The 26,753-nt window shown below is 38.1% G+C and overlaps 2 protein-coding genes across 13 annotated transcripts in view; both read right to left on the bottom strand.

Annotated features, from left to right (window-relative positions):
* Positions 1–20,689, bottom strand: part of LOC307167477 (uncharacterized protein) — a 29,910-nt gene extending 9,221 nt beyond the window's left edge. For 2 of the 5 annotated variants that reach the window (XM_079886608.1, XM_079886606.1), the window contains exons 1-2: positions 5,652–5,793; positions 151–399 (exon numbers count right to left, since the gene is read on the bottom strand). In XM_079886608.1, the coding sequence (XP_079742734.1) occupies positions 151–235 (85 nt within the window). In that variant the 5' untranslated portion in view covers positions 236–399; positions 5,652–5,793. Of the gene's footprint in view, positions 1–150; positions 400–5,651; positions 5,794–6,271; positions 12,530–14,801; positions 15,035–17,631; positions 17,681–20,540 lie in introns of those variants that run through there. The other 3 variants (XM_079886611.1, XM_079886610.1, XM_079886607.1) reach the window with 3 other exon arrangements.
* An 867-nt stretch (positions 20,690–21,556) lies between these two features.
* Positions 21,557–26,753, bottom strand: part of LOC307167489 (uncharacterized protein) — a 28,824-nt gene continuing 23,627 nt past the window's right edge. For 5 of the 8 annotated variants that reach the window (XM_079886638.1, XM_079886634.1, XM_079886637.1 and 2 more), the window contains exons 2-3: positions 23,107–23,355; positions 21,557–22,797 (exon numbers count right to left, since the gene is read on the bottom strand). In XM_079886638.1, coding sequence (XP_079742764.1) covers positions 21,962–22,797; positions 23,107–23,191 — 921 coding nt within the window. In that variant the 5' untranslated portion in view covers positions 23,192–23,355 and the 3' untranslated portion in view covers positions 21,557–21,961. The remainder of the gene's footprint in view (positions 22,798–23,106; positions 23,356–26,753) is intronic. The other 3 variants (XM_079886632.1, XM_079886635.1, XM_079886639.1) reach the window with 2 other exon arrangements.

The following is a 26,753-nucleotide window of genomic DNA, read 5'->3' as shown; positions in this document are numbered from 1 at the left end:
ATTTAAAATGTGGATGACAACAGCTATACAAGATTATGATCATTAAGATGCATTTTCTGTATCTCTATTTTGCAAATCTGCTGAACTGAAGCTTAGTTACCTTAATGTTTGTCAACAGTCAACAATGAAGAATCAAGAATGGACACCAACCTATTTGTTCCTCAGTATCTTCATGTTTTATTCTGGATGGTTCTGGATCACTCATGTCTTCGATCTCCTCTTTAATAAACTCCATCTTTAACAGCCACACAGATTTCAGCTGCTACTCCTGGAGTTTCTCCTTCTCTTGTAGGATGATGGGAATATTCCCAGTATTTATTGGTGAATTGTTGTGTGAGGGGCTTCACTGCAGGTGTGAACTGTGATCACTGTGTGATACTGACGCCCACAGGACCAGATCTGGAAAAATCAAAGATAAGTTACTGAATTTATACTGGATTACGGTATAACAAGTGCCCCTATAATGCCATTTTAAAGGTTCTTCATTTTGTTTCGTAGTCTCCTGCAATAGGGTTAACAATTTAATTCTCTCATAATATATAATGCACATCACCTCATTTCTCAAAGAGTCTGAAAACAGTGCACTTTGATTTTTGCAGCCTTTTTTTTACTTACACAAACCGCTTAATTACACACTGCATGAAAATAATATTCGAAGAAGCTAAATATGAGTACTGTACAGCAAACATATTATGCCTTTAATTAAAAGTTAAAAATATATAACATTTTGATGGTTACATATTCGTAATTTCCTCCAGAGGAACGTTGCTCTTTTTTATGGAAACCGGGATAAGGATGAAACGAGGCACAGGTTATGTGCTATATTATTCAATCAATATCTAAACTAAATAGAGAACATCCTTAGGAATTAAGTGAAAACACTCGCTCAGCTCTGCACTAGTGGACACGCACCACCATGAATGCCCATTCATGCATTTTACTTTCACTTTCAAATTAGCAGCAATTCGGTGGCAGCAACTGCTTGAGTGGTGGGTTCATTATTATTCTTAATGAAAACACAACAACAAAACAGTACAATGACAAACTTGCTTAAATAGCGTGCCATTACATTTCGCTTTGAAACCAAATCTTCAGCCATCGTCTTGTCAGTTAAGAGTGAGGCAAAATGGGCTAAATGAGTTGAAATTTGACTCCTGCTGCTGAGCAGATGCATTCAGTTTTTATAGTTTCTGTTCTCTAACTGAACTAAATGAATTTTATTTTGTCAACAGCTGCGTCCGAAAACTTAAGCGGCTGACTTGTTGCCTCGCTGCCCTATCTATCAGTCAATGACTTAGCAGGCAACGTTTGCACACGGAGATGCTGTAGATCATTAAACTGTTACGCTGCCTCAGAAGTAGGCCTGCACGATAAATCGTTATAAAATCGCGATCTCGATTCACGATTTAATTTTTAAATGACTTCAATAAAAAAATTAAAAAAAATTATAATAAAAAAAAAATTCGGCCTTTATTTTGAAAGGACAGCTCTCACAAAGTTCAGGGCTTCACCCTCAGCCAATGACAAAGCACCTTTTAGTCACGTGTTTCACTCGTCGAGCGAGCACGGTAGTTCGGAAATAAACAAATTGGATATTGATGAAAACCCAGGTCCTAGTGACGAGAATCAGCCAACCACTCAGTCTCAAACCAAACTTGTTCCGAAAAAAGGCTCACATTCAGTGGTGTGGAAGTATTTTGGATTCAAGCAAGAAGACGAGGGTCAGTCTGATGTGATTTGCAAGGCATGCTTTGCCCTTGTTGCAGCACCGCAAGGTAACACCACAAATGTTTACCAGCACCACAAACGTCACCACAAAGTGCAATATGATGAAGCCGTACAAGGCAAGAGGTCCGAAAGTCATCCAAAAACGCAGACATCTATTACGGACACCTTGCACAATGCGACGCCATACCCACATAACTCCAGTAGGAGTAAAGAAATAACAGAAGCCATTGCTTACCATCTAGCAAAAGATATGGTTCCAATATACTATAATAACTGTCCACTTCATAGCGACTGATTTCACCAAGAAGAGCAAGTGCCTACAGACTGCTTTTTTCCCTGACGACCACAAAAGTGAGATCTTGGCACAGGGACTGAAGGATGCCCTAGCATCTTGGAGTTTGGAAGAGGAGAAAATGGCATGTATAACAACAGACAATGGATCAAACATAGTGAAGGCAATCTCCATCAACAACTGGACCAGGCTCCAATGTTTTGGCCATAGGCTACATCTGGCAATTGGTGAGTTGGTGTGTGTGCGCGTGTAACTGTGACTGTGAGTGTGTGTCTGTCTGACTGACTCTGTGTGTATGTGTGTGTGTGTGCGTTTTAACTGTGACTGTGTGTGTCTGTCTGACTGACTCATTCAGATCATTCAGATTTGTTGTATTTTTCTTCTAGAAAATGCCATGAAAGATCCACGAATTGACCATGTCACAGGCCTTTGCAGAAAGATTGTGAGCACTTTCAGTCACAGCTGGCTACGGAGGAGAAACCTTGCCATGGTCCAGAAAGAGCTCAAACTCCCTCAGCATCAACTGAAAACAGAGTGCCCAACAAGATGGGGATCAAGGCAAGAGATGATTCAGATGATCCTGGAACAGATTCCAGCCATTTCACAGGTCCTCAATGATCGAAAGGTTAGACACCTAGTGCCCACATGGCAGGACATACAAGTCCTTGACACAATGAACAACACCCTAAGTCCTCTGGCTGAATTCACCGATGCCCTCTCTGGAGAACTATATGTCACCATATCCTCTGTGAAGCCAGTTCTCCCCCTTTTCAAAACCTCTGTTTTGGCTGTGCAAGAGGATGACACAGAATTCACAAAAACAATCAAGTCAAACATCCTGAAATATCTGCAAGAGAAGTACAGTGATCCCCAAACTCAGGATCTACTCGACATGGCCACAACCCTCGATCCTAGGTTCAAGATGAACTACATCAGTGAGGAGAAGAAAGCCACAGTTAGAGCGAGACTGACAGACGAGATGACTGGCATAACTCTAGCTATAGTAAGGTCATTTCCACATTTCAATACAATTGTCTAGTCCTGCACTGTTGTGATATTATATTACTTAATATTGATTGAGATTATTAATTGATAATCGAGATTATTAATTAAATGGTTATGTGAGAGGCCTATGTCCCAAAGAAAATATCATTTAATTTACTCTTTTGTTATGGCCAAATTAATATTCATTTTCTTTTGTCATTGACGCCTTAGTAGTTTGGCACAATTTTTAGAGCCTAATTGAATAGCCAATTGAATGTTTGTTTTCTTTTTTCATTGAAGCCTTCATTTACAGGTGTGTGGAGTTGGCTCAAGAAACATTAAACTACTAAAAGGCCAGCAATTAAAGACAATGTGCTGCTATATATACAAAATAAATTATTAATTTGTGATACTGCAACTGCACTTCAATGGCCAATTGATGCTCCTTTTCTTTAGACACTGAACCCTCAGAATGTTGAATGACGTTTCATTTAGACTATTTAGAGCCATGTTCAGGCCATATTCAGCGCAGTGCGTTAAACTTCTATTTTTGGTAACCGACTTGAATGGCCAGTTGAATGTTAATTGTACAAAAGGCAAGCAGTAAAAGAGTGTTTCTTCTTTATTCATTGAAGCCTCTATGTTTACAGGCTTGTGGTGATGTGCAATGTTCTATAGGTGCCAAAACAAATATTTTTGGTACTGCCAATTTGTTTTGTTTTGTCATGGTTCATGTGTGCAATAAACATTACACTTCATATCAATTCTAAGCTAAAAAGTCATGATTCATATTTTTCCTAGAATCGTGCAGGCCTACTCAGAAGTCTGTCCGAAATCCGTTTTGTGAGGAACCTTCGTGCGCAGCGAGGCAACTAGTCAACCGCCTACGTTTTCAGATGCAGCCCGTGTGTTTTGTAGGAGGCGTGGCTTTGGAGACACTCTAAACGAAGGCTGGGATCTTATGCTTTCAATGCTAGCTTGGTATTTCTAGCCTCTTCAAAAATTGCCTACCCTACCTTAAATTACATGAGTACACCTGCATTGACACAGAAGACACAATCCATATTCAACGTAATGTACTAATCAGTGTCAATAGTATATGTTAATACCACTCAAACTTTAAAAAATAGGGATGCACCGAAATTTCAGCCACTGAAAATTATCGTCTGGAAATGGCATTTTAGGGTTTTGTCCGAGAGAAAATATGCCAAAATTGTAAGCCGCCCTGCCCCTCTGTGTTCATCGCTCAAGTTTCACTCTCACGCAGCATTTTTGTTATATTTTTGTAACTTTGCTATCATCCACCAACCTCAAATGTGGCTTATCATTTGAAAAATTTAAGTAGTAGCAACTTTGCATGGCTGCTAGCTCTTAACGTTAACCCAGATAAATGTGTGCTATTATTAGGCGCATATACGCGTTTGTGTAAAGTTTGGAAGTTGAAGTATTAGCGTACTTAATGCACAATATAGAAGCGTCTGTGCGCGATCACTTGCATTACTCTACTCCGTCATTTTTGGTCATACAGATACATCATTAGAAACTGTAAAGGTTTTACGTAAAATACAAAAAACACAGGATGCGCTTTCTACCGTCTCGGTCTCCCTGAACAGCAGCGCGTCTCATAAATGAACTGAGACTCAGTGTATAGGCTTCTTGCCTCACAGAAATGAGAACAATATCTATAGAAAGCTTGAAATGTCTACTTTTAAATTAACCAATTCGAATCGAAAAAACAAATAAAGATCTGCATGAAAGGTGTATTTCTCTCTAAACATGCGTAGAGATGTAGAAGTCGGCATCGTCAACGTCATCTTTGCAGCTGACACTGACTCAGAAAACACTAGTTTATATATAACAATTAACAATTAAAATGTCTCATTGCTATTTTTTCTGACACATTCATTATAATTACTTTTGCTGGTGCTTTTCTGCAAGATTTATCCGTGCGCTTGAACAAGGAATAGGCTATATATTACGGACCCTGCATATTTTAGTAATTAAATTAATATAAACAAGGAACTAGTCGATTAATGGCTTAAATTAATGACTACTAGACGAGTAGAAAAATATTTAGTTGGGGGCAGCCCTTGGTTAAATCTGATTCTGTTGCATATATTGATATATTGGGTCACACTTTAGTTTAGAATCCAATTCTCACTATTAACTAACTATTAACTACAACTTTGGATCAAACTCCTAATTACTGCTTATTAATAGTTATAAAGGTAATTGTTAAGTTTAGGTATTGGGTGATTAAGGAAAGTAGAATATGATCATGTAGAATAATGCATTAATATAATGTGCTTTATAAATACTAATAAACAGCCAATATCCTAATAATATGCATGCTAATAAGCAACTAGTTAATAGTGAGAATTGGCAAAAATTCATTTTCGGTTTCGGTTTTCGGCCAGCGCATCCAGAATTTTCATTTCGGCGCACCTCTAATATTAAACTTGTCCGTCACGCGTTTATTTGTGCTATTTTAAGTTTATGTGTATAACACCACTGTTCTTCCCTCTCGTCTTTTCAAAATGTATAATACATAAAACCCGATGAGCAGTTTGCGGTTCTCTGTCATTCTTGAACAAACATTCTGGTCCGTTTTGCAACATGATTCAATTAAAATCACAGCGCTACATACCTGTCATGCTGGAGACTTTTACCACATATGAATGCATCGAGATGTTGTTTAATAATTCTTTAAGTATCTTTTCTCTCCGTGACAACAACAGCAGCAGTTTTTGTATAGTTGTTGTTAGCAGTTAGCACTAGCATTATCAACAAGACGCGTAGGGGAGGGGCTCTGGTGTGGGAGAGGAGCGGAGTAAATTCAGTCTCACGTTTCACAACAGCAGATTCGACTATTGGATCATCAGGTAATTCAGATATCTAAAAAAAATCACATGGCAATACCTCTCCAAAGTTGTTCAATATTGTAACGGTCTAAAAATAAGTGAAATACGGTGACTTTTGCTAAATGAACATCTTGTATCAGTTTTACATTTCTTCATGAAATGTTTGACAGAATCAAATTTGTTAATTCATTTGAAAGATACTTTTACTTTTTATTAGTAAGAATATATGTACATATTTTTTTTTTTTCAATTGAGATTTTCAAATACATTCTGACTAGTTAAAATTAAATTATAAATGTCTCTAATTACTTCTGTGTATGTGTCTTAGTATTAAAATAGTCAAAACCTGTTTAGAGATATCTTGTATCGTTTTCATGAAGAAACACATGAAGAGGTGAATGTCAGTTAGATTGTTTTTTTTTATTGATGCAAAAAATACAGTTGACAGATTTATAAATCAAATTGTAACAACAATGCACCCATTGCCAACAGAAAACAGAAAAAAAAAAATTCTAACAAGAGAAAAAAGATAAATAGGAAAAGAGGGAAAAGAATATTAATTTCTTCAATTAATTTAATAATTTATTAATTGCTTCATTAATTTCTTTTAAGGTAATGGAAGCATCACAAAAAGCTTGATCAGTAATACTTGATTTATAACAGGTAGTGATTAAAAAAAAAAAAAAAAACATAAGCATGTTGTTTGCAAAATTAAGATGTATATAAATCGTTACAGAATTTAGCACAAAAGTTGCCAGCGAGTTTCTGGTCTTCACACAGAGAATTCCATCAATCATAAGCTTTTCAGGCTGATTTTTAAGCTTTTCACCAAATTCACAAAATTAATGTAGATCAGGGTCCAATCCTGCTTTTGGAGGGTCAGTGTCCTGCAGTGTTAAACACACCTGAACCAGCTTATCAAGGTCTTACTGGGCCTACTAGAAACAAACCCTGCATCCAAAATCAAATACTTCTCTACTATATAGTATGTGAAAAACTGTACGCCAACAGATTAGTGTGTCCGAATTCATAGCATTAAAAAAAAAAACAGTAGGTGAAAAGTTCACGGATAACTTACTACTTCCAGCGAATGAAGCGCAATGCCTGCTAATGCTAGTACGCAGGGATATTGGATCCGACAGGAACGGCACAACATGCTGAAAAAAAAAATGGTTGAAAGTTTTTACTGTGTCACTATTGCTTTGTTACAGATTGTTTGATATGTGCGGATTATGTGTACATGTCTAACCAAAACCACCTGTGACCAGTGATTTCTGATATGTAATGTAAGATGTTTTGGTCTCAAAATTGTTTATTGTCAGTAAATTAAACCAGTGACTAAAACGGTCAACTTCACATTGTTTCTCTTAGTAGGATGAAAATAATCTCTTATGTAAACTGTGATTAAAGTATATATAGAAAGCGATTAAAGAACGCTCCCTTTACAATTGCTGGAAATGTCAATCAAACAGTGCGAGTGTTCTGGACACCAAATCAACGAATCTCTGATTTACATTGTGTTTGCACTGTTAGTAATGACAAAAGCATTCGTTAGTGTGCAGAAATCGAGTTACAATGACGAGATCACTGCATTCATGTGATCTACAGTTCTTATCTCTCCAACCTTCATGCCAATCTAAATATGATGCTATAGATCTAAACATTATGTTATAATCAACACTTTTCATGATTAGACAACCTTGAGAGCTGTAATAGTAAAAATGTGCTAAAAGTTTTTGAGAGAGTCCACATGTAATACTTAGCTATTTCATATGCAAAGATGTTAGCCAATCACAGCAGTGAACGTTTACACTGAAGTCTCACAGCCAATCACAGCAGTGGGCATTTACACTGAAGTCTCACAGCCAATCACAGCAGTGGCCGTTTACACTGAAGTCTCACAGCCAATCACAGCAGAGGGCGTTTACACTGAAGTCTCACAGCCAATCACAGCAGTGGGCATTTACACTGAAGTCTCACAGCCAATCACAGTAGTGGGCGTTTACACTGAAGTCTCACAGCCAATCACAGCATTGGGCATTTACACTGAAGTCTCACAGCCAATCACAGCAGTGGGCATTTACACTGAAGTCTCACAGCCAATCACAGCAGAGGGCGTTTACACTGAAGTCTCACAGCCAATCACAGCAGAGGGCGTTTACACTGAAGTCTCACAGCCAATCACAGCAGAAGGCGTTTACACTGAAGTCTCACAGCCAATCACAGCAGAAGGCGTTTACACTGAAGTCTCACAGCCAATCACAGCAGTGGGCATTTACACTGAAGTCTCACAGCCAATCACAGCAGAAGGCGTTTACACTGAAGTCTCACAGCCAATCACAGCAGTGGCCATTTACACTGAAGTCTCACAGCCAATCACAGCAGTGGGCATTTACACTGAAGTCTCACAGCCAATCACAGTAGTGGGCGTTTACACTGAAGTCTCACAGCCAATCACAGCAGTGGGCATTTACACTGAAGTCTCACAGCCAATCACAGCAGTGGGCATTTACACTGAAGTCTCACAGCCAATCACAGCAGAGGGCGTTTACACTGAAGTCTCACAGCCAATCACAGCAGAGGGCGTTTACACTGAAGTCTCACAGCCAATCACAGCAGAAGGCGTTTACACTGAAGTCTCACAGCCAATCACAGCAGAAGGCGTTTACACTGAAGTCTCACAGCCAATCACAGCAGTGGGCATTTACACTGAAGTCTCACAGCCAATCACAGCAGAAGGCGTTTACACTGAAGTCTCACAGCCAATCACAGCAGTGGCCATTTACACTGAAGTCTCACAGCCAATCACAGCAGAGGGCATTTACACTGAAGTCTCACAGCCAATCACAGCAGTGGGCATTTACACTGAAGTCTCACAGCCAATCACAGCAGTGGGCATTTACACTGAAGTCTCACAGCCAATCACAGTAGTGGGCGTTTACACTGAAGTCTCACAGCCAATCACAGCAGAGGGCATTTACACTGAAGTCTCACAGCCAATCACAGCAGTGGGCATTTACACTGAAGTCTCACAGCCAATCACAGTAGTGGGCGTTTACACTGAAGTCTCACAGCCAATCACAGCAGTGGGCATTTACACTGAAGTCTCACAGCCAATCACAGTAGTGGGCGTTTACACTGAAGTCTCACAGCCAATCACAGCAGAGGGCGTTTACACTGAAGTCTCACAGCCAATCACAGCAGAGGGCGTTTACACTGAAGTCTCACAGCCAATCACAGCAGTGGCCATTTACACTGAAGTCTCACAGCCAATCACAGCAGAGGGCATTTACACTGAAGTCTCACAGCCAATCACAGCAGTGGGCATTTACACTGAAGTCTCACAGCCAATCACAGCAGTGGGCATTTACACTGAAGTCTCACAGCCAATCACAGTAGTGGGCGTTTACACTGAAGTCTCACAGCCAATCACAGCAGAGGGCATTTACACTGAAGTCTCACAGCCAATCACAGCAGTGGGCATTTACACTGAAGTCTCACAGCCAATCACAGTAGTGGGCGTTTACACTGAAGTCTCACAGCCAATCACAGCAGTGGGCATTTACACTGAAGTCTCACAGCCAATCACAGCAGTGGGCATTTACACTGAAGTCTCACAGCCAATCACAGCAGTGGCCGTTTACACTGAAGTCTCACAGCCAATCACAGCAGAGGGCGTTTACACTGAAGTCTCACAGCCAATCACAGCAGAGGGCGTTTACACTGAAGTCTCACAGCCAATCACAGCAGTGGCCATTTACACTGAAGTCTCACAGCCAATCACAGCAGAGGGCATTTACACTGAAGTCTCACAGCCAATCACAGCAGTGGGCATTTACACTGAAGTCTCACAGCCAATCACAGCAGTGGGCATTTACACTGAAGTCTCACAGCCAATCACAGTAGTGGGCGTTTACACTGAAGTCTCACAGCCAATCACAGCAGTGGGCATTTACACTGAAGTCTCACAGCCAATCACAGTAGTGGGCGTTTACACTGAAGTCTCACAGCCAATCACAGTAGTGGGCATTTACACTGAAGTCTCACAGCCAATCACAGCAGTGGGCATTTACACTGAAGTCTCACAGCCAATCACAGTAGTGGGCGTTTACACTGAAGTCTCACAGCCAATCACAGCAGTGGGCATTTACACTGAAGTCTCACAGCCAATCACAGCAGTGGGCGTTTACTCTGAAGTCTCACAACCAATCACAGCAATGGGTGTTGACACTTTAGTCTCACAGCCAATCACAGCAGTGGGCGTTTACACTGAAGTCTCACAGCCAATCACAGCAGTGGGCGTTTACACTGAAGTCTCACAGCCAATCACAGCAGTGGGCGTTTACTCTGAAGTCTCACAACCAATCACAGCAATGGGTGTTGACACTTTAGTCTCACAGCCAATCACAGCAGTGGGCGTTTACACTGAAGTCTCACAGCCAATCACAGCAGTGGGCGTTTACACTGAAGTCTCACAGCCAATCACAGCAGTGGGAGTTTACGCTGAAGTCTCACAGCCAATCACAGCAGTGGGCATTTACACTGAAGTCTCACAGCCAATCACAGTAGAGGGCGTTTACACTGAAGTCTCACAGCCAATCACAGCAGTGGGAGTTTACGCTGAAGTCTCACAACCAATCACAGCAATGGGTGTTGACACTTTAGTCTCAGCCAATCACAGCAGTGGGAGTTTACGCTGAAGTCTCACAACCAATCACAGCAATGGGTGTTGACACTTTAGTCTCAGCCAATCACAGCAGTGGGCATTTACACTGAAGTCTCACAGCCAATCACAGCAGTGGGTGTTGACACTTTAGTCTCAGCCAATCACAGCAGTGGGCATTTACACTGAAGTCTCACATCCAATCACAGCAGTGGGCGTTTACACTGAAGTCTCACAGCCAATCACAGCAGTGGGCATTTACACTGAAGTCTCACAGCCAATCACAGCAGTGGGAGTTTACACTGAAGTCTCACAGCTAATCACAGCAGTGGGCGTTTACACTGAAGTCTTACAGCCAATCAGAGCAGAGGGCATTTACACTGAAGTCTCACAGCTAATCACAGCAGTGGGCATTTACACTGAAGTCTCACATAGACACGCCCCTTCAAACATAGCATTCAAATCAAAGGGCTAAAATCAGGGTTAGGAAAAAATGGCTTTTATTTCTAAATTACGACAATTTTTGATGTAAAAATCATACTAACATTATAAGTGCACCACAGGAAACCTAAAGTGTACCATTTTCGGTTTCGGTTTTTGGGCAAGAGCACCCAGAATTTTAATTTTGGTGCATAGTAACTGTGAATTTCGATCTCGGATGTCACTGCCATTGTATGATTGGCTGGAGTGTCTCACATGATCCAAGTTAGCCGTTATGCTTTTTCCAATGGTGAAGCCACAGACCTTTGTATCTCCCAATAATAAGACCATCTCTACAAGAAACTTCCAGGCATGTGTGTTGAGGAAAACTGGAGATTGGACACCCCTAATCTAGATGATATTGTGCTTTTAGGACAAACTCCAAATTTACTTGAATGTATTTGGCATGAAAAAAAATTGTTGCTCACTTAAAACATTTTTTCATATGAGTGTGAAGGCTTGATGAACTTTTAAAAAACTTCTCACACTGAGTACACTGGTAAGGGTTCTCTCCAGTATGGAGTCGCTCGTGTGATTTCACGTTTTCAGAACGAGCAAAACTCTTGTCACAATATGAGCACTTGTAAGGTTTTTCTCCAGTGTGAATTCTTTGGTGCCGTTTTAGATCGACATTTCTTGTAAAGCTCTTCCCACAGTCACAACACACATGATCTGTCACTTCATTATGTGTTTTCTGGTGCCCTTTAAAACTCTTAAGCCATAAAAAACTCTTTCCACAGAAGGAACACACGTAAGGCTTCTCGTCTGAATGAACTTTCAGGTGTTGTTTTAGACGTGATGATGTAATAAAATCTTTACCACACTGATCACAGTTAAAAGGTTTTTCTCCAGAGTGAATGAACAGATGATGTTTAAGACCTTTGGGACATATGAAACTCTCTCCACACTGAGTACAGTGGTACGGTTTCTCTCCAGTATGAAGTCGCTCATGTAATTTCAGGTTTTCAGAACGAGCAAAACTCTTTTCACAATATGAGCACTTGTAAGGTCTTTCTCCAGTATGAGTTCTTTGGTGATTTTTCAGTTGGTCAGTTCTAGTAAAGCTCTTCCCACAGTCACAACACACATGATCTCTCACTTCATCATGTGTTTTCTGGTGCGTTTTACAATGATCCAGCCTTGAAAAACTCTTTCCACAGACAGAACACACATAAGGCTTTTCATCTGAATGAACTTTCAGGTGTTGTTTTAAATTTGGTGATGAATGAAAATCTTTACCACACTGATCACACTTGAATGTTTTTTCTCCAGAGTGAATGCGTAGATGTTTACTGAGATCTGATGCGCAAGCAAAACTCTTTCCACACTGAGTGCATGGATACGGTTTCTCTCCAGTGTGAATTCTCATGTGTTTTTTAAGGTCTCCTTTGCGACCAAAACTCTTTCCACACTGAGTGCAGGTGTGCAGCTTATTGGCTTTTGTTCTTTGTGTTTTGATGCTCTGCTGTTCCTCCTCTGCTTCATTCAGTTCATGTTTTTGCGGTTTCATCTCCATCCAGTCTAAAATAAAAAAATATTATGTGGTTAAAATAAGTTCAAGTGAACTCTGATTTAACAGAAAAAAGCAACAGAGCAGCAACATCAAGTATCAGATCTTTGATTTGCCAAAGGTTAGTTCTGTCTCTTTCTTTTTAATCAGTTTAAAATGTGGATGACAAAAGCTATACAATATTATGATCATTTAGATGCATTTCATGTTTCATTTATTAGTGATGCACCGATACCAGTATCGGTATCAGCCCGATATTGAGCTCATGCACTTGTACTCGTAAAAATGCTCCGATACCGACAACCGATAACAGGCAGCATGTGTACAGTGTTTGTGTCCAGACAAAGAAACACAGACAATAGAGAGTATAATGGGGATAAAAAGAAGACTGTCTATGAAGTAAATGTATCTTATTAGTGGAATAATAAACAAAATATAGTAACGCAGCGGCACAGACGTGCGAGCTGGTCGAGCGCATCACTTTTCACAGACGAAAGTGGAAAGTTTGTAATTCAGTTGAATGTCAATGGCAAAGAAAGTCAAATGAGGCATGATGTAGGTTATGAATGTTAACTGACGAGAGAGAGAAAGAGAGAGAGAGAGAGCACTTCTGTTGAATGCTCTTGATTGCTGATCGTTCACTCAACACGTTATTTGGATTAAAACTAAATCGTACATATACAAGTAAAACATGAACTGTTACCTGATTTATGTATAACGAATGCTTCCCTATTACAGGACGTGTGCAGGTCAAGAATTTCCATGAACTAAACATTCAAAGTGCGCGCCCCGAAAACCAGCATCTCAAGCTAGGTTTATACTCGACATGTCCGCACGAGCATGAAGGTGCGCACGGCAAAAGTGACGTCATTGCGGTGTGGGCGGTTGTGCGAGTTGGGTGCCCAAGACCCCATTTCGCTTGGCGGTGTGCACGGCTTTTTTTGTGACAGCGCGCGCGGCTCCGCATCCGAAGATGAACGACTTCAAGCCAAATCTGGCCAAGCACAAACTTCTTGTCACACCAGCTCCCGTCTAAATTAGTTGCTTACATTTAAATGAGCATACAATAACATAATACGTATTTTTAATGAACATAAAGGTCCATGTTTAATAAAAATGTTAATGAAAACTTGATTAAATGTTTAGAAAATTAGAAATTAGAAAATATTTAAGAGATCGTTAATTTAGTTAAATTGTACATATTCTCATATACATTTTTTGTTTTATTGTCACGAGTAATAATCTCATGGTTTACTGGTTTTTACGCGATTCTTTTTGTAGTGTGGTATTGGTGGTGGTGTACTAAAATAAACACTGTCACGTGTGTATAGCTTTCTTCTTCTCACCGCTGATTCCTGATGGTTTGAGGACAATTACTCAAGTCGCCCCCTGTCGTTTCAAACGCCTCAAGTATAAACGCCTCGTCTGTTTGGGGAGGTGCACACGCAGTCAGTGGAGAGTAGACTCGTGCTGCGGAGCCAGGAGAAAGTATAAACAAGGCTTCATATACGCGCAAATACTGAATTTAAGTCTGTCAGCTGTCACGTTATACGCTTGTTCATGAATTCACACAAAATTATGTAAAAACGTCTGCCTTGGCGAGTAGCCTAGTAAACAAAGTCGGTTATATCTCGTGAATGTAGTCAGGATCTACACGGGTCCGGGTCCAGCTTTTGAAATAATAGACGGGTCTGGGTCGGTTCGGTGTAGCACATTATGAGTCTTTTCGGGTTTGGGCACGAAATTTTGGACCAGTGTAGACCTCTATGTTGTAGTATCAAAATTGGAATAAAGAATTGATATTTCACTGGTGTCTAAACATTTGAACCACTGACCCAATCCTCAGCACTGAGCCCTGCAGGAGCTGCTCTAAATATGTGCTGTACTATTAAATGAAAGATAAAATATGAGCAATAGAATGAAGAGTGAAAGTAACAGAAGCTCATACAATGCATTTTAGCAGGCTTAATTAAGCATGAAAATAACTGAGGGAAATATATATTTGATGAACTAATTAAGCAAACTAATATGATTTATATTCTTTTGGTTTCTCTACCAATAAATTACAAAATTACAAATGCAGTGAAAATACAGGTATCGTCTCGATGAGCACCAAAAATGAAAGTATCGCTATCGGACTCGTTCTGGAAAAAGTGGTATCGGTGCATCCCTTTCATTTATCTGTTGAACTGAATAATCTGAAACCAAACCTGTTGAACTGAAGCTTTGTTATCTTAATGTTTCTGAGCAGTCAACAATGAAGAATCAAGAATGAACACCAACCTATTTGTTCCTCAGTCTCTTCATGTTTTATTCTGGATGGTTCTGGATCACTCATGTCTTCAATCTCCTCTTTAATAAACTCCATCTTTAACAGTCACACAGATTTCAGCTGCTACTCCTGGAGTTTGTCCTTCTCTTGTAGGATGATGGGAATATTCCCAGTATTTATTGGTGAATTGTTGTGGGAGGGGCTTCGTGATCACTGTGTGATACTGACGCCCACAGGACCAGATCTGGAAAAAACAAAACAAGTAACTGAATTTATACTGGAATTACTTTAAATTGCCCCTATTATAACCTTTCTTTTCTCACAATATACATTGCACATCACCTCATTTCTCAAAGAGTCTGAAAACAGTTTGTTCAAAGATTCTGTCTCTTTAAGCCCCTCCTTTTTGCGAGCCTGCTCTGTTCTGATTGGTCAGATGGTCCAATCTGTTCTGATTGGTCTACAGTTTGCGCATCAGAAACAAAACGCCCATTCCTGGAATTGCTGACGACTCATTTTAGCAGTTCAGAATTGATTCCTCCTTTTAAGAGACAATCCCTTTATTTTGTTGTATAATATCAATGAAATGTAATTACCCTTCCTCCTTGTTTATTGTAGACACCTTTTTGTTACAAATATTTAGCCAATGTATTGAATATAAAGCATTGCTTAAAATTTTCTTATTTATTTTGTTTCTAAGAAATGCCTTATACAGTATTGGCAGAGAAGTGTGATTATGTGTGTGCGCTCAAGGACACAAAAGACTCCGGTTCTACTACTAGAACCTTAATAGGAAATCAGCCATCTTGGTTGAGTTTACTTTGAGCTCAAGGACATGAAAAGGCGGACAGCTTGCACCTGGGATTGCCTTGAGAAGGATCTTGGAAGTTTTGGGAACTTACATCAGTCAAGAAAATTAAAACATAACTTCAGGCGGCAAACAACAAGAGTATAAAAGACTGATGAGCCGATTGCCTCTTTGGATACTGATACTTCATTAAACCCTAGAAGCCCAGAGCTGAGGACAAAAAAACCCAAACTGAAGACAAGAAGACCAGAGCTGACTACACCTGATTATTGTGTTTTATACTTTAATGATGAAGTTTCATTTGACTTTACATTTTTGTTTATTATAAAAAAACAATTAACCAATTAAAAGAAATGAAATTGATTACAAAAACTGCCTACAGAGGCTTTGATTCAAGACTTTGAATAAGAACAAAACATAAGAAGTCTTGTATTCAAAGTGCTTATAATTTAGGCCAGACTCGACTTACTTTACTTATCCTGAGAATAATAAATAATAAGGTTAAAGGTGGTAAGATCAAAGTACACACCGCAAAATAATTTGTTATGCACTTTGATTTTTGCACCCCTTTTTTACTTTCACAAACGGCTGTATTGCACACTGCATGAAAGATAATATTTGAGAAAGCATAATGGGGCACTGTACAGCAAATGCCTTTAACCCTCTGGGGTCTGAGGTGTTTTCTGGGTTTTGGCATGCCCTGACATTTGTGCTTATTTCTGTTACGTATAACATTTTCATGGCAAAAGTCTGATTACACTGTTTTCAGCACAAACTGCTTCGATAATATGTTAGCAGCATGTATGTAAAAGTTTATAGTTTTGAGAATATTACATTTATTTAAAGTTTTTAAAGATTTTAAGTCACTGAAATAAGGTCATAAAACAGTCCCTCCAGTTTTTCGCGATTCCGCGATCGCTGAATACAACGCAAAATCAACAAAATTACGCATTTTTTTCCGATCCTGCATAATTCCTAATTTAACCGCAAAATAATCACAATAATGAAAAAGACCTCACAAAACATTAAATTATAATCACCCAGTTGAAATATCTCTAGTTTAATTACAGTTTCAATGCATTTTTACGTGGATACAGATGTTGCGGGAAAAGGGGAAACTCCTTTTCCTTGATTTACTGAAGCCTATAATGTAAAACGCATTTTGCAGCTGAGTGTCTGGCTCACTCATTGGCTGTGCTGCGGCAACTGCACATCGAATGGCGCGGGCGCGGCATTAGCCTATATTATTCTTTTACTGTCTATGATATTAGTCCCCGAAAAACACCATTTTAGCAGGTTTAACAACTGAAGCGTCAACTTGCCAGGTTACTATAGTGCGGCCAGCTACGCAATACTCGTTCCCTACTCACAGGGAACTGAGGTTACGATAGTAACCGAGTAGTTCCCTTTCGAACGGTCACTTCGTATTGTGTAGCTATACGCAGTGGGGACGCCATGCAAAACGCCGCACTATAAGTAACTGGTTGCCTTCTGCAGCTCAGGACCCCTCAACTCAGGATTTACACACAGTTCTACAGTATAAATTACTACACCTGCTGTTAATATTTACATAGGTCAGGTAGAAAAATTGCCCATAGGTTGTTTTAAAAGTTAATTTGATGAGAATTTGATTAGACCAAAATAAACTAGCTTTATCCATTTTTGTTTGTGATTTGTGTCATGTATGACTATTGTGCATCTGACATAACACTATTATGGTAAATGTGATGTCCTAATTATAAAATATAAAAATCACTAATTTTTTCACAAATTTCTGGAAATTACCACCACAAAATCAGTCATTTTGATCGCAAAAATCACACAAAAAAGTCGTGAAATCCTGGATGGACTGATAAAACCCATACTGAATATTTGTTCACAGACTTTTGAAAACTGGATCATGTACCCTAGAATTTTTGCTTCAAAAGATGTGAAAATCATCCTGCCCACTCATTCATATAAAACAATACATTGATTTAAAATTTGTAAGACGTGTTTTGCGTAAGGCGGCAGTGTGTTGATGTGTTTCACACCTGGGAAGACAAAGACCCCTCTCCTGATGGCCGTATCAGCTGCATGGGACTAGAAGGAAGAATGCGAGATTAAAAGAATGGCAATAACATTGTATTTTATTTACAACACAACAAAATCAAAATATACATAACGAAGGAAAAATAGAGAAATTAGAGAAATCTAATTGAGATTTTTCTGGTTAACATTGCGATTTGAAATTCACAAATATATAAAGAAGGTTTGTAGTGCCTACTTGTAGGGCTGCATGATATAACAATAATAACAATCATTTTACTTTACAGAAAACTTTAAACTGTAAATCTTTAGAAAGAAACACTTCAGTACACTCCACAAAAGCAAAATATATGGTTCATCATATGTTTACTTAGCCTAAATGTTTTCATATTGTAGCTGTCGCAGATAGTGTATTTTCTTGCTGAATATTTTTCACTTTTGAAAGTTTTTGTTTTGTTTGTTTTTGTTTTATAAATGTTGTGCAATACTTTAATACTTATTTGGGAATAGTGACACCTACTGGAGAAAATTAGTAACTTAAAACATACTGGTCACGCGTTTTGATTTTATGCGTGAACACTTGGAAAAGAAAAAACAGAGAAACACGAGGTGTCGCACACAAATTGAGAGGTGTAAAATTGAGAAGAGTGTTTGATCAGAAAATGTCTTCTGAATCCTGATTGGAAAACACACGGTATGTTTCTTGGTTATCGTTTATTTATAATTTAAGGTAGGCTACTGTGTGTATTGATTTCAGTTTAATAAGCTATATATCAAACAACGTCATGGCAAAATCACTTCATCACAAATTTGATTGTAATTTTGGTTTATTTTCAGTTTTTTCACAGTGTCCATTTGATGTTTGTGATGTTGTTTGTCCTGATTCTGGAGAAAACATTCATGAGCCGTTATACATATTTTATAGCCTGGGAAAACCCAGACAAATTCCGGCAAATTTAGATTTGCTCTGCAAATAGTCTGGCAAAGAGCTCATTCAAGACCATTTCTAATCCGTAGAAATCGCGGCACCAATCAGAAACGTTGGGGCAGGCTTTACACAATGATGATCGCTCTGATTGGTTTTAGGTCTATCCAATTGCGCCCAGAGGCATTTGAGAGACGTTCGTTGGTGACGCCCCTTTGGAAATGAGTTATTAATGAAGCTTTGCCAGACCATAACTCAGTTACTACTGAGAATGGTCTGGTTTTAACCAGGCTACATATTTTACTGAACGGTATACCTGTACTTCGTTAGTATCGCAACACTAAAGCTTCAAAATACTGGTGATGCCATTTAATTTTTTTAAACGGTAGTATGGTCAACATGGTAGTACTGTAAGGAAAGTATGTTTCCCATACATTAGGCTAACTTATTTGCAGCGGTCCGCCACATTATCAACATTGACCGCCACAGATAGATTTCAGCGTTTCCCAGTCATTAACTAGACTGTGGCTTCCGGAAATATAACAAATAAAAAGCTCTTTAATGTCATGCTTTGAGCCATTGCAGTCAAACGAACTAAAATCAAAAGCGCGATATGGCTTGGTGCCCTTATCCAATCTCAAAAGACTGCAATTTAAGCAAAGTGCGCTCTTTGCTCACATGATCAGCTCGTGTCCAGTGTTTTCAGCATCTCAGTTTGTAAAGATCATATTTACAGGTTGAACGCACATAAACGCCACCACAATGTCGTAAATACGAGTGGGAAGCTCAGGTTTTATGAGTTGGGGCTTGTCAGTGAGAAACATGGTGAAATCCCACATTACTTATTTATTTAGCAGTGATATTGTCAGGCTTTTCTATTCACAGCGAAGTAAGCTAATTGCCTACACAATATATTTTAGCATTATAATATGTAACGATAAAGTATGCAGTGGCTTCATAAATTAATTAAAAACATAAAAAAGCAAAACACACCTGATGCACATTCCTTGATCTTCATTTTCTAGAAGTAGAGTTTAAGAACCTTGCTGTATTTTTGTGTAATTATTTAAGAGAAAGTACACCGCCATCTCACTCCAACGAAAGTGGCTTGAACGCACCTGCCGTCGTAAACACGACTTCCCACCTCGTAAATACGAACTTCCCAGCACGACTTGAACGCACCAAAAGTAACAATTCTTCTAAAAATTGGGAAATCATTTCAAACAGTTCTGATATTAAAAAACAGCTAGAGCCTGACCGATATATCGGCCGATATTAGGCATTTTCCAAACTATCGGTATCGGCATTTATAATGGCCGATAAATGAATATTTATTTTGAATAATATTTTATTTGCTGAAAACGACAACTGGTCTATTTAACTCTTTTCTGAACTCTTCCTGAGTTAAAACATTAATATTGTGTTGTTTAAAAAATGTATATAAACTTTTTTCTTTCCATTATTCGAGGTCTGACAACACGGCATCTTTTTTGTTATTTTGAGCAGTTTTCGTTTTCTGCAAATAAATGCTCTAAATGGCAATGTTTTTATTTGGAATTTGGGAGAAATGTTCTCAATGTACTCAGTAGTTTATTGAATAAAACAAAAATGTAGGCTAAATTTTTACCAAAACACCTAAATAGTAAAACCAGATAAACTGATAATTTTGCAGTGGTCTCTTAATTTTTTTTCATATATATATATATATATATATATATATATATATATATATATATATATATATATATATATATATATATATACACACACACACACTTTACCTTGATTCTATTATTCTTGTCCGTCACGCGTTTATTTGTACTACTTCACGTTTTTGGTGTATAATTCCATTGTTCTTCACTCTCGTCTTTTTAATATGCACATTAAATAAAATAATACTATAATTTTACGGGTCTCTGTCGTTATTGAACAAACACTCCCGTGGTCCGTTTTGAAACATGATTCAATTAAAATCACAGCGCTACATACCTGCTATGCTGGAGACTTTTACCACTTATGAATGCATCCAGATGTTGTTTAATAATTCCTTAAGTGGCTTTTCTCTCCGTGACTACAAAAGCAGTAGACTACAGTTGTTAGCAGTTAGCACTAGGCTAGCATTATCAACAAGACGCGAAGGGGCGGGACTCTGGTGTGGGAGAGGAGCTGAGTAAATTCAGTCTCTAATCACACAACAGCAGATTCGACTAGGAGCAAGTAATTCAGATATCTGAAAATATCGTTGTGACGATATTGAATTAGAAATGTCTCTAATTTATTCTGTGCATGTTTCGTAAAAATGTATTTAGAAATATGGTTTTCATTTAGAAACACTTTTCATTAAATTCTTCAGGTGTGTTGAACTTGTGCTGCAAAGAATTGAAGGGAATGCAAGTTAGATTTTTTTATTGATGCAAAAATAAAGGGTTTACATATTTATAAAACAAAAATGTAACAACAATTCACCCATTACCAACAGAATACAGAGGATGAAGAAAAAAAAACTAAAAAGGGCTAACAAAGGAAAAAATGTAAATAAGAAAAGAAGAATAAGAAAAGGGAAACCATGAGGGTAAGAAATTAATTTAGAGTATGCTAATTAAAGGCACTGCAAATAGAAATGGTTCTGATTGCTTTCTTATTTACTGAAGATTAAATAGATTTGACATATTCTTTAAATTATTTTTTAAAAAATGGTTTATTGTTGGTGAACTTGCATTTGTGGATATAAAATTTGCAAAGAAAATACATTTATAACAAAGCTATTAGTTTCTTTAGCGGAGTCAGATTCATAGTGTCCTAAGATAGTCTTTTCTTACATCTTGCAGGATATTAAAATTGATAAATATGCCAAATATTCTTCCAAAGTTGTTCAATATAGTTACAGTCTAAATATAAATGAGAGACATTTTCTGTGAATTTTGCTAAATGAACATCTTATGTCAATATCAATTTTACATTTCTTCATGAAATGTTTGACAAAATGTAATTCATTTGAAAGATACTTTTAATTTATTAGTCAGAATTTCTTGTTCTTTTTACAATTTAGATTTTCAGATAAATGATTCCAGAAAAAAACGACCCCAAGTTTGATCAATGATAAAAATGTAAAAACCCTATTAATCTTTTGGCCAATACTAGAGATATTAAATTGTATTCATTGTTTAATAAGACCAATTTGGGTCTGTATTCACAAAACATTTTATCTTACCACTAAGAATTCTCCTAAATGGCAGTAAAAGTTCTTAGTTAAGAGTTTTCTCTTAAAAATCTGTTCACAAATCTGCTAAAACCAAACCCTCCAGGACTGAGTTTATACACCCCTGATCTAGAGGATATTGTGCTTTTAGGACAAACTTTTTTTTATCTCATAATTCACTTGAGGTATTTGACATGATAACGATTGTTATTCACTTGCAACATTTTTTTATATGATTGAGAAGGCTTGATAAATGTTTAAAACTCTTCTCACACTGAGTGCACTGGTACGGCTTCTCTCCAGCATGAACTCGCTCATGTAATTTCAGAGATCCAGACTGAGTGAAACTCTTGTCACAATATGAGCATGTGTAAGGTTTTTCTCCAGTATGAATTCTTTGGTGCACATTTAGATGACTAGATGTAGTAAAACTCTTCTCACACTGAGTACACTGGTACGGCTTCTCTCCAGTATGAAGTCGCTCGTGTGATTTCAGGTTTCCAGACTGAGTGAAACTCTTGTCACAATATGAGCACTTGTAAGGTTTTTCTCCAGTATGAATTCTTTGGTGCTGTTTCAGTTCAGCAGTTGTGATAAAGCTCTTCCCACACTCCGAACACACATGATCTCTCACTTCATCATGCGTTTTCTGGTGCTGTTTAAAACAGAACAGCCGTGAAAAACTCTTTCCACAGAGAGAACACACATAAGGCTTCTCATCTGAATGAACTTTCAGGTGTTTTTTTAAATTTGATGATGAAATAAAATCTTTACCACACTGATCACAGTTAAATGGTTTTTCTCCAGAGTGAATACGCAGATGAACACCGAGACCTGATCGACAAGTAAAACTCTTTCCACACTGAGTGCATGGATACGGTTTCTCTCCAGTGTGAATTCTCATGTGTCTGATAATGTGACTTTTGTGACGGTAACTCTTTCCACACTGAGTGCAGGAGTGCAGCTTTTTAGCTTGTGTTTTGATGCTCTGCTGTTCCTCCTCTGCTTCATTCAGTTCATGATTTTGCTTATTCACTTCCATCCAGTCTAAAATAAAAAATATTATGTGGTTAAAATAAGTTCAAGTGAACTATGAAGAAAAATTTAACAGAAGAAAGCAACAGAGTATCAAGTATCAGATCTTTGATGTGCCAAAAGTTTGTTCTGCAAATTTCTTGTTAATCTGTGTAAAATGTGTTTGACAACAGCTATACAAAATTATGACCATTTAGATGCATTTTCTGTATCATTTATCTGATTTATCTGAAACATCTTGAACTAGTCTGATGAACTGAAGCTTAGTTACCGTAATGTTTGTCAACAGTCAACAATGAAGAATCAAGAATGGACACCAACCTATTTGTTGCTCAGTATCTTCATGTTTTATTCTGGATGGTTCTGGATCACTCATGTCTTCAATCTCCTCTTTAATAAACTCCATCTTTAACAGTCACACAGATTTCAGCTGCTACTCCTGGAGTTTGTCCTTCTCTTGTAGGATGATGGGAATATTCCCAGTATTTATTGGTGAATTGTTGTGTGAGGGGCTTCACTGCAGGTGTGAACTGTGATCACTGTGTGATACTGACGCCCACAGGACCAGATCTGGAAAAATCAAAGATACGTTACTGGATTACTTTAACAGCAAAACAAATATGGTGCCTTTAATTTAGTTCAAATATAGAGCATTTGATGGTTATATATTATAGGGCCCTATTTTAACGATCTAAGCGCATGGTCTAAAGCGCAGGGTGCAAGTCTAGAATAATTTAACGATGGGAAAAACGGTCGGCGGGTCTGAAATGGTTGTCCCTATTCTCTTAAAGAGTAATGGTGTTTTGAGCGTAATGTGCAATAAACCAATCAGAGTCTCATCTCCCATTCCCTTTAAAAGCCAGTTGCGCTCATGCCATGGCGGATTCGCTATATACATGGCAGAATTTGCAAAAAGATTGAGAAAGACTGAACGCTTCTCCAGAAAGCGAACGGATCTGCTTAAGCGCGAGGTTAAAGCTCAAGCGGACCATCTACGGGACAAGCCGGAATCCACCGTATCTTTATGTACACACAATTAATCTTTTGCATTGTAATCCTTTTATTTTTTATATTTGACTAGTTTGTCTGCTGTCCCTGTGTGTGTAATAAGCTGAGTGTACGCAGGTTGTGGACCCACCTATAGGCGCACACTACTAACGCGCTCTTTAAAGGGATACTTCACCGGTTTTTTCATATTAAACTATGTTAATCCCTTAAATAAGACAAGTTGATACATACCTCTCTCGTCTCAGTGCGTGCACTCAATAGCTCTGGCGAGCGGCGACACTTTGATAGCTTAGCCCAGTTCATTCATTAGGGAACAAACAGAGATGAAGCTAGAAGAGACCAAACTGGGCTAAGCTAAGTGCTATCAAAGTGTCGCTGTGCGCCAGAGCGATTGAGTGCACGCACTGAGACGAGTATCAGCTCGTCTTAGTTAAGGGAATAACATAGTTTAATATGAAAAAACGGTAAAGTATCCCTTTAAATAACAAAAAATACTGTGCCATTGACTTCAAGTAGCAATGCACCATCAATGCGCCTGAACACACCTCATTTTCAGAACAGCGGCCCACTGGCAAATAGATGAGCGCAAATGCATTTGCTATTTAAACAACGTGGCGCAGGCAGTGTTGGGGAAGTTACTTTTAAAAAGTAGTGTTTGCTCGTTACTCGTTACTTTTTAAAAAAAGTAATCCGTTACTTTACTTTGTTACCCCATTTGGAAAGTAACTTTTTACGTTACTCGTTACTATTACGTTACTTTTATGTTGCTTGACTTTGGGCAGAACCCAATATCTGTTCCTAAATATGTAGACATAAAGTTATACAATGGAGGACATAACAGGTAATTATTTTGTGCTCTTTATTATAAAAAATAGTATCAATTTCGAAAGAAAAAAGTCCTTCTCATTGGCGCTGCTGTGTGCGGCAACTTTTATTCTCAGCCGGCTCTGCATCATGGGGTAGAGTGCGACACTCCGCGATGAGCAGCGCGGCCGCACCACTTCTCTCCGCTCCGCTCCCCCTATCCACCGAACTTTAAATTTCGGCAACAGCCAATAAAGCGCTCCTGCTCTCTAACACCGGTGCGAATCGCGTCTTGATAGCATAGGACAAAATGATATAGAAGACATAAGCTTAGTTTTCAGACATACGACTCACTCTAAGGGAGTAGGAGAAAAAAAATATATTTTGAGAGAAAAAAAATTATTTTGTTTAAAAGTACACATATTCAAGCTTTCTATATATTTCTCAGGTCTGTGAGACAAGTATAGCTTATCTGAGTTTCGGTTCATTTACAGTATGGAGACGAGCTCCAGTTCACCCGCTGGTGCCGTCATGATTATTTTGCATGCCATATTTACTTATTAAATTCAGGCAATTAATTGGTTGGTAAAACATTGATTAAAATTAAGATACAATTAATACACAACGAAATTCGTTTTAAAGAAAGTCTTTCTACAAAAACAAACTTAATAAAGTGGTCTAAATCATGTCTGCCCACTCCATTTATCTCCCGATATATTGCACAAAATTATGATCTTACTCATGCTTTTCACTTTTCATATAATCAAAATTATTTATTTTATTTAAACATAAATATGAAACTAAATAGTTTTCTTTAATTTACTTATTAAATTCAGGCAATTGATTGATAAAACATTGATTCAAATTAAGATTAATACAAAACGAAATTCACTTTAAATACACGTTTTCTACAAAACCAAACTTAATAAAGTGGTAAAAATCATGTCTCCACACAAAATTGTTATTTTATTTAATTTAAACATAAATATGAAACGAAATCGTTTTCTTCAGTTCTCAACAGTTCTCTTCTCTCAAGCGCGCAGCTGAGGCAGTGTCCTGTTAAATATATCCATGGGAAAAGTAAGTAACGTTGCGCCGAATTGAAAAAGGAACTACGTTTCGTTACCAAATTTTTAGTAGTAACCCGTTACACTACTTTTTACCCGAAAAAGTAGTTACGTTACTGTAACGCGTTACTTTGTAACGCGTTACACACAACACTGGGCGCAGGACAGGAAAATGATAACTGCGTCAGGCTGAAACTAGCAAAAAACATTTGCGTTGCGCCTGGCGCTGCATTGTGCCGGGTGTATGATAGGGCCCATAGTGTATAAAACAGCACTAGGTTGCTCATTTTTATGTAACCCAGCATATTATAGAATGAAACAGGACACATGTTAGCCTACATTATTCAATTATTATCTAAACTAATCGGAAATCTAACAAGTTGACAGAAATGTACACTATGTAACGTTTTGCACTCTAGCTGTTAATAAACAGAATTGCATGTGTCTTGCGGATAAACACTGTACCCGGATCTCTCTCTAATGTCTATGACGAGTCATGCAGGAACTGGGCTACTGGGCTACAGTTGCGTCCCGCTTCATCTAAAGTAGTCAGAATATAAACCCTTTATAGTAAATTATAGGCGTATACTGTAGTGATTCAGGATAAGAGAAAAACACTGTTTGGATGATGGATTCATGATGTACTCGCTCATTCTATAAATTCTGTAAATGTTTAACACCTTCAACAAAATCAAAAATCATTTCAGAAAATTGTGATATTGTAACAGAACATTTTGTTTAGGTAGCAAAGTTGTTTTGAAACAACACCACTGTCTATGGTAACATCCTAAACTGTAAAATGATGATAAAAAATACAATATGAACAACTCAAATAATACCAAAACAAAACAAAAACGTATAAAATGATAAACCTCACATTTAAGCCAAATAAATGATTATAAATGTGTTATATCAAAAACGGCAAACAGGCTGAAAGAAAATCGAAATTCTCTCTCTGATAGAAGGTAGAAATACAGCAGTTACTTCTGAACACAAGCAGCGCTGCGCTTATAAACACTACTTTATTAGGCATTACTGAAAGATAAAAGAAGATGCCATTGAAACTTTTATGAAGACAGTCATTTCTCT

The sequence above is a fragment of the Squalius cephalus genome, assembly GCF_949319135.1.
Source record: "Squalius cephalus genome assembly, chromosome: 11".
NCBI lineage: Eukaryota > Metazoa > Chordata > Actinopteri > Cypriniformes > Leuciscidae > Squalius > Squalius cephalus.
This window is presented reverse-complemented; position numbering and strand designations above follow the sequence as displayed.